This window comes from Dipodomys ordii, unplaced genomic scaffold (assembly GCF_000151885.1).
Source record: "Dipodomys ordii isolate 6190 unplaced genomic scaffold, Dord_2.0 Scaffold26, whole genome shotgun sequence".
In the NCBI taxonomy this organism is placed as follows: domain Eukaryota; kingdom Metazoa; phylum Chordata; class Mammalia; order Rodentia; family Heteromyidae; genus Dipodomys; species Dipodomys ordii.
In genome coordinates, this window is record NW_012267242.1 from 11,674,039 (window position 1) to 11,685,389 (window position 11,351).

The 11,351-nt window shown below is 43.7% G+C and overlaps 1 protein-coding gene across 2 annotated transcripts in view; it reads left to right on the top strand.

Moving 5' to 3' along the window:
- Positions 1 to 11,351, top strand: part of Prune (prune exopolyphosphatase) — a 46,618-nt gene that overhangs the window by 26,246 nt on the left and 9,021 nt on the right. For both annotated transcript variants that reach the window (XR_001175026.1, XM_013015387.1), the window contains exons 4-6: positions 6,451 to 6,635; positions 7,534 to 7,692; positions 9,053 to 9,147. Coding sequence is in view for 1 of the 2 variants with exons in the window: in XM_013015387.1 (XP_012870841.1) it covers positions 6,451 to 6,635; positions 7,534 to 7,692; positions 9,053 to 9,147 (439 nt within the window). In the remaining variant the exon portion in view is untranslated. The remainder of the gene's footprint in view (positions 1 to 6,450; positions 6,636 to 7,533; positions 7,693 to 9,052; positions 9,148 to 11,351) is intronic.

Below are 11,351 nucleotides of genomic sequence, written 5' to 3' on the forward strand. Positions count from 1 at the left end.
ACTTGAGCCACAGCGCCACTTCCGGCTTTTTTCTTTTTGCTTATGTGGTGCTGAGGAATCAAACCCAGGGCCTCATGCATGCAAGGCAGACGCTCTACCACTGAGCCACCTTCCCAGCCCCATAGTTTGGTTTGGTTTTGATACTGGGTTTTGAACTCAGGGCCTCTAGCTTGCTAGGCGGGCACTGTACAGAATGATAGACAATCAGAACCCAATCTCTGGTTCTTGAGAGTTCAGAAGGCACTAGGGAAGACTTTAAGACTCCATAGGCACTTTTCCCAAAAGACAACCAAACTGGAATAAGAACCCTGGTATGACTGCTCACAGAAGACAGTTTTCCTCCCCCAACTTTACTTTCTTTCCCCCCTCCTCCACCCTTTTTCCTCTTTTTTGTTCATGTTAAAAAGCAGTATGCAACTCTAATACTGACTGCCATAAACTGTGTGTCTTTTGACATTTCCTTACTCCAGGTCTCGTTTTCCTCATCTGTAAAACAAAGGTTTGGACTAGATGTTCCCTGGTATTCTGTGGTCTGCCTCTGGCTGCCTTGCTTTCTCTCCTCTACTTCTCTGTATTTTCATTGGGAACGCTCGGGGTCACTGGACTGTCTGTGTTTATGTGTGATGGGACTTAGCCTCATGTAGCATGTACAGGGGTGTGATTGATTCATACCATGATGACCCAACTAAGAGCTCCTTCCATTGACTTGTTCTGCATGTGTAATCTCCCTTTTTTCTTCTGACCAACCTCTTCCCCCCTTTCCATACCCCATGTAAGTTGCCAGCATTTCACCCAGCAGCGGGGTATGTGAGGGATTTGGCATGACATCTTCCAGTGTGAGGGGGACAGTGTGACTTTAAGGGTACAAGGTCTGTAGCCATTTGGAATGTAAAAATGGTCGTGTGATTACTGAACCAAAGGAATTTATGTTTTGTAACTTGGGTACCTTATTTTGCATTTTGTTAAAGTATTAAATACTTTTTTTTTCCTGTTTGAGGTCTTATTGTCTCTTTTTACAAATATCAGGCTTTTTCCTTCAGTAATTTTTTCAGCCTCCTTCCCACTCTACTTTTTTTGTTGTCTCTGAGCCACAAGGTCTGAATCCTTCCCCTTCTCTTTTTTTCTTTTATTCATTCTCCTAGAACCTTCCTTGTAAGATACGTATCTCCAGTTTTACTTACAATAAAAAGTAGGCTCAAGATAGTCAGGCCCAAGATAGTCTTATAACCAAAGTATTAGTGACTAGCCACCTTAGTAAACACTCTCCTCCCCCAAACCCGCCCCCACATAGGAGGCAGGCTTTTTCTTTTGGGCAAACCTGCTCCTTGGGAGGAGAGGTGACAAAACCAGTTTGAAGTTGAGGTTCCCTCCCTTCCACACCTCCCTCTTCCTGAGAGGCAAGAGCAACAACAGCTGAGCCAGAAAAGGGTAAAGAAGTATTGGGGGGACTAGGACAGCCAGCTCCCTTGCAACTCTTTTGTTTAAAGAACAGAAGAAGATTGTGGAGATGGGGACTATACACGAAGCAGAAAAAAAATCAGATCTTGGGTAAGTCAAAGGTTGGCGCATTTGATTGGAATCGGTGAGTGAGGGACTTTTCCTACCATCCAGCCCTTACTAAGCTGGATCTTGGGTTCCTCTAAGGAAAAAGACTTCTAAGAGGTAATTTGCAGAGGAGGGCTGGGGTGGGTTTAGAAGTTAAAGGAAGGCCAGGTGCCCAGAGGGTGCTGAGTGACTCACGCCTATAATCCTAGCTACTCAGGAGGCTGAGATCTGAGGATCTCGGTTCAAAGCCAGCCCGGGCAGGAGAGACCGTGAGACTCCTATCTCCAATAAACCACCAGAAAACCGGAAGTGGCGCTGTAGCTCAAGTGGTAGAGCGCTCACCTTGAGCTGAAGAGCTGAGGGACAGCACCCAGGCCCAGAGTTCAAGCCCCACGACCGACAAAAAAATATATATATAGCCAGATGGCTCATATAGCACTGATGGCTCATCCCTGTAATTCTAGCTACTCAGGAGGCTCAGATCTGAGGATCACCATTAAGAGCCAGCCCATGCATTACAGTCTGTGAGACTCTTATCTCCAGTAAACCACCAGAAAACTGGGAGTGGCTTGAGCTGAAGAGCTCAGGGACAGTGCTCAGGCCCAGAGTTCAAGTCCCACAACTGACGAAATAAAATAAAATAAAATATATGTATGTAAATGTATATAGCCAGATAGTCCTTTGTTTTCATGAAAGGTCTGTCTGCCCTATCTGTTCACCTTTGTTTTCTCCTCCAGAATGACAGTGTGATTTTATTCACCATACAGGAGTTTTGACATTGTGGGAAGAACTAGATCTAAAAACTGTTCTGGATGTGGTAGCACACACCTCTACTCCCAGCACTACAGCGGCAGAGGCAGTAGGCTAGTGAGTGTGAGGCTAGGCTGAGCGACATCACAAATCCCTGTTCCAAAAAATAAAATCAGGCCAGGCACTGGTGCTTCATGCCTGGAGTCCTAATTATTCAGGATCCAAGGATCACAGCCTGCCAGGTAGGAAAGGCCACAAGACTCATCTCCAACAAACTACTCAGAAAAATCTGGAAATGGTGCTGTGGCTCAACTGGTAGAGCACTAGCCTTGAGCAAAAAGAAACTCAAGGGTAGCATCTAGGCCCTGAGTTCAATTCAAGCCCCTAGGCCCTCCCTGCCCTCCCCATACTCTAATAAATAAAATCAGAAACCTGTTGAAATTATTTTATGAAGAGGAGGGTGTGAATCTGATCAGAGTTCATTGTAAGCAAATATGAATATGTCAGAGTAAAACCCCCTTGAACAACTGATAGGTACTAATAAAAAAAAAAACAGAATGGGGCTGGGAAGGTGGCTCAGTGGTAGAGTGCTTGCCTCGCATGTATGAGGCCCTGGGTTCGATTCCTCAGCACCACATAAACAGAAAAAGCCAGAAGTGGCACTGTGGCTTGAGTGCCAGCCTAGAGCTGAGGAGCTCAGGGACAGCGCTGAGGCCCAGAGTTCAAGTCCCACAACCAACAAAAATAAATAATTCAAGTAGATATACCTTCTTACTTGCCTTTGAGCTCTGGTAAATCAGATCACTTGAATCTGAAAATGGCATACTAGTCCCTATTGGTTATTAACCTAATATCATACATTACTGGGTACAGAATACTCAAAACATGGTGGCTCTTACTAATCATGTCATGAAGTCTACCTACCTTTCAGAATCTAGTCCCTTCTCTGCTGTTGTTCTGTAGCTCATTTAAATGAGATAATATTTTTTGGTCGGTCATGGGGCCTAGGCATTGTCCCTAACTCTTTTGCTCAAGGCTAGTGCTCTACCACTTTGAGACACAGCTGTACTTCCAGTTTTCTCCTGGCTAGTTGGAGATATGAGTCCCGTGGACTTGCCTTCCTGAGCTGGCTTTGAACCATGATCTTCAGATCTCAGTCTCTGGAGCGGCTAGGATTACAGGTATGAGCCACCCGTACCCAGCCTTGTATTCTATCCATTCTATATAGCTGTTCTGTATAGGTGCTAGTTCCAAGCTAAGTAAGGTTAGAGTTTAGATCTTCAAGAGCAGGTACACACGTGAAAATAAGTAGCTAGGATTACAGGCATGAGCCCTTGTAATTCTAGCTACACAGGAAGCTGAAATCAGGTTCAAAGTCAGCCTGGTCAGGAAAGTATGTAAGACTCTTACTCCAACTACCAAAAAGCTGGAGATAGAGCTGTAGCTTGTTAGAAATAGCTTTGGATGTTGGGGTAATACATAGGAAGAATAAACACACGGGGGCTGGGAAGGTGGCTCAGTGGTAGAGCGCTTGCCTTGCATGCCTGAGGCCCTGGGTTCAATTCCTCAGCACCACATAAGCAAAAAGAAAAAAAAAGCCGGAAGTGGTGCTGTGGCTCAAGTGGTAGAGTGCTAGCCTTGAGCTGAAGAGCTGAGGGATAGCGCTCAGGCCCAGAGTTCAGGCCCCACAACCGGACCCCCCCCCCAAAAAAAAAAAAGAGTAAGAAAATCCCTGGGCATTGTTGGCTCATGCCTGTAATCCTAGCTGCTCAGGAAGCTGAGAACTGAGGATCATAGTTTAAAGCCAACCCAGGTAGCCAAGTGTGTTAAACTTGTATCTCCAATGAACCACCAAAAAAATAAAAATAAACTTGTAGTGATTTTAACATAGTATGTCACGCTATAAGTATCTTATTTATATCTGTTTAATAAATGTGCATATCTGTAATAATGCTACCTCTAATTCTTTTTTTTTTTTAACCAGTCCTTGAATTACCAAGGCTTGAATATATGGTCTGGGCGCTGTCCCTGAGCTGCTTTTGCTCAAGGTTAGTGCTCTACCACTTGAGTCACAATTCCACTTCTGGCTTTTTTGGTAGTTTATTGGAGGTAAGAGTCTCATGGACTTTCTTACCCAGGCTGGCCTCAAACTTCAGTGCTCATATCTTAGCAGCCTCCTTAGTAGCTAAGATTACAGGCATGAGCCACCAGTGCCTGGCTCTACCTCTAATTCTACTTCTTTTTTTTTTTTTTTGGTCACTCATGGACTTGAACTCTGGGCCTGGGTGCTGTCCCTCAGCTCTTCAGCTCTAGACTAGTGCTCTACCACTTCAGCCATAGCGCCACTTCTAGTTTTCTGGTGGTTTATTGGAGATTAGAGTCTCACAAACTTTCCTGCCCAGGCTGGCTTTGAACTACTATCCTCAGATCTCAGCCTCCTGAGTAGCTAGGATTATAGGTGTGAGCTACCTGTGCCCAGCTTTAATTCTACTTCTAAGACTAGAAAAAGCTGCCTCTCCCCAAAGCAGCTTGAGTACAAGATTTGCTAATGTTGGTCTACTTTCTACAAATCTTAAAATAAGTATTTTCCTCAAGTATATCATGATTGGAATAAGAAAAGTACTGTACTCTGAATGCATCAGTGCATCTCCGAATCTGAGAGTATGAAGATGAAACAGTCTGTTTTCCTGAAGCTTTCAGTCAGGAAAAGAGCATCAGACAAACATTATTGTGATGAGTATAAATGATGGGATGTAAATTCAGTATACCTGAGGAGAATGGAAGGTATCAGGGAAGGTTTTGTAGCAGAATTGATCCTTGATCAGTCTTAAGAGACTTAAGAGTGGAGGAGGCAACAGTGCTTGATAAGAAGTGTACTCATTACCTTGCCCATGTAATTGTAACCCCTCAGTACGGTATTTTCACAATTAAAAAAAAAAATGGCCTAGGGGCTGGGAAGGTGACTCAGTGGTAGAGCACTTGCCTTACATGCATGAGGCCCTGGATTCGATTCCTCAGCACCACATAAGCAAAAAGAAAAAAGCCGGAAGTGATGCTGTGGCTCAAGTGGTAGAGTGCTAGCCTTGAGCTGAAGAGCTGAGGGACAGCGTCCAGGCCCAGAGTTCAGGCCCCAAGACTGGATCCAAAAAAAAAAAGGCCTAAAGTAGAAAAAAAAAATCTTAAGAGTTCTAGGTGGGGGGCTGGGAAGGTGGCTCAGTGGTAGAGTGCTTGCCTTGCATGCATGAGGCCCTGGGTTCGATTCCTCAGCACCACATAAGCAGAAAAAGCTTGAAGCAGCGCTGTGGCTCAAGTGGTAGAGCTTGAGCCTTGAGCTGAAAATCTGAGGGATAGTGCCCAGGCCCAGAGTTCAGGACTCAAGACCCACACACACACACAAAAAGAGAGTTCTAGGTGTTTACTGCCTAAATGGGAGGGGAGATATTTAAGAAAGGCATTCCAGGGCAAAGGAGTAATTAATAGAAGCAAAGCCAGGCAGGCATGAAATAGCATAATGATTTAGGGGGACTGGAATTTGTTTTGCACAGCTGAAGCATAAAATCAGAAAGGAAAGTAGGACATGGGAAAAGATGAGACTAAGAAGATAGGCAGGAGGTAGATCACAGAGGCTTTGAAGACCCTTTTTAGGAGATTGGACTTTTTTAGGTGGTGTTAAATTTGATTATATTTATTCCTAACAGAATTTGCTTTTTTCAAATGATCATTGACAACTCTGGGAAGGACAACTTAAGAAGGTCCTTAGTTTGAAGTGGTGATTGGTTAAGAGACAGTTGAAAAAGTCTGGATGAGAGATAGTGAAGGCCTTGAACAAAGCAGGCTGAAAAGGATAACTTGGCTAAAAACCCCAGTACTTGGTGATCTGTGTGGAATTTGAATATTGAGAGGTTTGAGGGAAGGAGTGAGAATTTGATGGGAATGGAAGAACCAATAAGGAAAGCAAAACATGTTTAAATACCATGTTACTTTCAACATTAAAGAGAATGAAGATGTGTGAGGCAGAGGTAGGCTTGACAAGACATCTCCTATGTTTGCCTGAGACATCTATTCTCACCTTTATTGGGAAGGCAGACTAAGATTAGCTAGAAGCTCAAGTACCCCTGCCTATCTTTCTTTCTCTTTTACCCTCCCTCCTCACAGGAGTGACAGAGCTCTGGAGGAGGCAGTAGCAGAGGTGCTAGACCATCGACCCATCGATCAGAAACACTGCCCTCCCTGTCATGTTTCAGTGGAACTCGTGGGATCCTGTGCCACCCTAGTGACTGAGAGAATCCTGCAGGGGGCACCAGAGGTCTTGGACAGGCAAACTGCAGCCCTTCTGCATGGTAAATATGACTGTGAGTCATGAGATCTGAGTAGTTTCAAAGAAGTTGAAAAGTCTAGACTCTTCCAGCCTAACTATATGATCTCAAAGCCATTTAGTTCATGGATGAGGGTGGGATTCTTTTGGAAACGGGCATTCAATGGCCTAGGGAATGTTTTATTGGAGAAAGTGTAAAGGAAGCCCAAGGCAATAGACCTTGAAGCTTCCTATTGTCCATAGCAGTGTTTAATGGAAGGAGGAGGGGCCAAAGAGGCAGGATCCGGATTCTGATAGAACTTCCATAAGTGAATCTCTTACTAATCTTTTTCTCATATTTCCACTTATTAAAAAAGAGGATTATCTCTTCCAACTTAAAAATTGATAGAATTTAGCTCACTGAAAATGTATTTGATGACATTAGGAAATTCCACTAGGACTTCTTAAGCTTCCTTTCCACCTTTGCTCCGTTTCCCTATTTTTTTTTGGTTGTGGGGAGGGGGTTGGTCATGGGGCTTGAACTTTGGGCTTGAGCACTGTCCCTGTGCTCTTCAGCTCAAGGCTAGGTCTCTATCACTTGAACCACAGAGTCACTTCCAGTTTTCTGGTGGGTAATCGGAGATGAGAGTCTCATGGACTTTTCTGCCTGGGCTGGCTTTGAACCTGTGTCCTCAGATCTCAGCCTCCTAACTAGTTAGGATTATAGGCATGAGCCACTGGCTCCAGTGTTCAGCTCCCTACTTTTTAGGTTAGATTTGGGAAGTCTTAACTCAAGATACTGAGTCAATCAGTTGATGTTTCTCATTTTGTTTTCAGTGACTTTATCCTGCAAATCTCTTCTGCTTAGTTTGAAGGTTTTATGTGTCCTATGCTTGTAAGTGGTTGAATCACAGTATTAAAAGTCTGTCACCTCCCTTCCTTAGGAACCATCATCCTGGACTGTGTAAATATGGATCCTAAAATTGGAAAGGCAACTCTAAAGGATAAACAATATGTGGAAAAGCTGGAGGCTCTCTTCCCAGATCTGCCGAAGAGAGAGGATATCTTTGAATCCTTACAGAAAGCAAAGTTTGATGTCTCAGGTATAAAATTTCAACCTGAATTCTCCATCTTCCTCAGGAGTAGGCTGGTGGACAAGCATTGTTCCTTATATTCTTCAATGCCACCTAAACAATTTTAGAGCATGCATAATGATTTAAGCTTTATACCAGAGAGAGGTGGAGTATGAACATATGAGCCCTGTCACTCTTGGGTAAGATAAGGAAGTATGATGGTGTGTACCTGAAATCCTAGCACGTAGCGGGCTTAGACAGGATTTTGAGGTTGAGGCTGACCTTGGCTACAAAGTGAGACCCTATCTAAAAAGAAGGTTTAAGTCAAATGTGAGAATATAGCATGTAAATAAAATATATTGAAGGGCTAGTGAATTATCAATGTGCTATATAATTGGTTAGAGGCAGAAGAAACATTTAGAGTGACTACATAGGACTGGTGGTGTGGCTCAGGTGGTAGAGTACCTGCTTGGCAACCTGGAAGCCAAGTTCAAATTCCAGTACTATAATAATGAATATACAAATGATGAAGAGAACAAAAATATCTATAAACTCCAACCCAGCTACCACCTACTTAGATGAAAAGGAAAGAGGACTGTCTAGGGGAGAGGCAAGGAGAGACACTGGGGGTTGAAGAGGTCCAAAGTATGTTATTTGCATGTGTGCCCATGTACACACCTGTGTGTGTGTGTGCGCGCATGCACATGCATGAGTGAACGTATACATATATATATGTATGTATATACATAAGTAGAGATACATAATGAAACCTACTAAATGCTGTTTGTAAAAGGGAGAAGTTGGATGGGGGCTTAAGGAACATAATAAAGGGGGTAAACTCATTCAAAGTATGCGGTGCATGGATAGAGTGATAGAGTGCCTGACTGGAAAGCATATGACCTTGACTCCAAACTTCAGTATCATCAGTCAATTCAAACTCTTATGACATTATGATAATGAGACCTCCTTATAGTATTACTATGTGCTAATTTAAAACAAGTGGAAGGAAAGAAAGAAGAGTACACATATACTTTTAGAAATTTAAAGCAATACAGAAGGGGGAAAGGAGGGCTGGGGTATAGCTCAGTAGTGCTGCACCTGCCTGCATGCAGAAGGCCCTGAGTTTATTCCCAGCAGTGCAGAAACAAACAGCAAAGGAGCAGGAGAGGTGGAAGCCTCTCCTTCCTTTGACCTTTCTGTATAAAGTCCCTTGATCCAAAGGTAACCGCTGTGCCCAATTAGTTAGCTCATTATAAAACAACATTTTGAGTTCTCTCTTGTGTTTGTTGTATCAAAGAGAGACTATGTTTTTCCTTTTCCTTGTTCTTCCCAACCTTGTGCAGGGACCTGGGTCTCCCATTGTACTCCTATTCTCACATCTATTTTCTAGGACTGACCACTGAGCAAATGCTCAGAAAGGACCAGAAGACCATTTATAGACAAGGCACCAAAGTGGCCATTAGTGCAGTATACATGGATTTGGAGGTAAGAATAAGTTTTGGTATGAGTGGGAAGGGAAAACCTTTAGCTCTGATTGTGGGATTTTGCCCCTGTTCCCCGCTTAGCTTTAGAATACCTCTGGGCCCGCCTATACTCTGTGACCCTACAGCCTATCGTCTCTCACTGCACCACATACTCGTTTCAGTTTCCCTGACTCCGCTTCTGCACCTCTACAAATCACTCTCCCCGCAGCAACCAGATCAGGTGTTTTAAGATGTTAAATCATATCCAATACTTCACCTTACTTCCTTTCCATTGTGCTTCTAATATAATCTAAAGGCCTCACTGTGGTTGTGGGACCGTAGCTCTATCTCAATCTGATCATTGTCTGTCTGCCTGCCTGCCTGCCTTTCTTCCTTCCTTCCTTCCTTTCTTTCTTTCTTTCTTTCTGTCCTTCTTTCCTTCCTTCCTTCCTTTCTTTCTGTTCTTCTTTCCTTCCTTCCCTCTTTCTTTTGGTCAGTCATGGGGCTTGAACTCTGGGCCTGGGCGCAGTCCCTCAGCTCTTCAGCTTAAGGTGAGCTCTCTACCACTTGAGCCACAGCGACACTTCCAGTTTTCTGGTGATTTATTTGAGATAAAAATCTTATGGACTTTCCTGCCCAGACTGGCTTTGAACCATGATGCTCAGATCTCAGACTTCTAAGTAGCTAGGATTACAGGTATGAGCCACTGGGCTGGGCTTTGTTTTGTTTTAGTCAGTTGAGGGGCTTGAACTCAGGGCCTGAGTGTTGTCCCTGCACATTTTTGCTCAATCCTAATGCTCTACCACTTTGAGCCACAGTGCCACATCCAGCTTTTTGATGGTTAATTGGAGAAAAGGGTCTTATAGACTTTCCTATCTGGGCTGACTTTGGACCTTGATCCTCAGATCTCAACCTCCTGAGTAGCAAGGATTATAGATAGGCGAGGAGCACTGGCTGACTTGTCTGTCTTTCTTACCTCTTCTCATTCCAGTCCCACTTGTGTACTCATAGTCCAGCAGTTCTGTAGCCACCCCTGTTTTCTTTGTTTCTAGAACCATTAAACTCAAGGCCTTTAAACTTGATTTTCTTTTTGCATACTGGCTTCTTCTTATCCTTCAGGCCTCAGCTCGGATTTATTTTTTGTTTTGTTTGTTTTTTATTTTTATTTTTTGCCAGTCTTGGGGCTTGAACTCAGGGCCTGGGCACTGTCCCTGAGCCTCTTTGTGCTCAAGGCTAGCACTGTACCACTTGAGCCACAGCACCACTTCTGGCTTTTTCTGAGTAATTTATTGGAGATAAGAGTCTCATGGAGTTTCCTACCTGGGCTGGCTTCCTCGGATCTCAGCCCCCTGAGTAGCTAGGCATGAGACATAGGTGCCCAGCTAAAATAATTTTATTTTATGGTTTCTTTGCTACACGTCTCTATTTCTCTGCTGCTTTATCAGTTCCCCTAAAATACCACCATTTCTTTTGTTCTGTCTGGCACCTTTGACTGTGCCTGGTATAGTGGTTACTGTTGAATGAATGTTGAATGCCTTATTTCAAATGGAAATTTTAACTTTAATAATTTTTTGGCTATTGGGGAGGTTCTGAACTCGGGGATTCACATTTGTTAGGTAGGCACTCTACTGCTTAAGCCACACTTCTAGCCCTTTTGGTAGTGTTTATTTTGGGCCAGTACCAGCTCTTGAATTTAGGGCCATAAGGCTCCTGCTCGGCTGGCTTGCTAACAACTGGCACTCTGTATCACTTGGGCTATGCTTCCAAGATTTTGCTGGTTAGTTGAAGGTAGAGTCTCAAGGTCTTTTCTGTCTACGCTGACTTCCAACTGAGATCCTCTAGGTCTCAGCCTCCTGAGTTGCTAGGATTATAGGAATGAACTATGTGTGTGTTGGGTTTTTTGTTGTTGTTTGGGTTTGTGTGTGTGTGTGTGTCAGTCCTGGGGCTTGACCTTGGGGCCTGGGCTCTGTCCTTGAGCTTTTGTGCTTTTTGTGCTCAAGGTTAGCATTCTACCACTTGAGCCATAGCTCTACTTCCAGCTTTTTTGGTAGTTAATTGGAGATGAGAGTCACATTGACTTTGCTGACTGGTCTGGCTTTGAACCGCAATCTTCAGATCTCAGCCTCCTGAGTAGCTAATATTACAAGTGTGAGCCACCAGTGCCCAGCTTCATTTTCTTTTGTTTGTTTTGTTTGTTTGGTTGTTTGGTTGGGTTTTTTTTTTTTT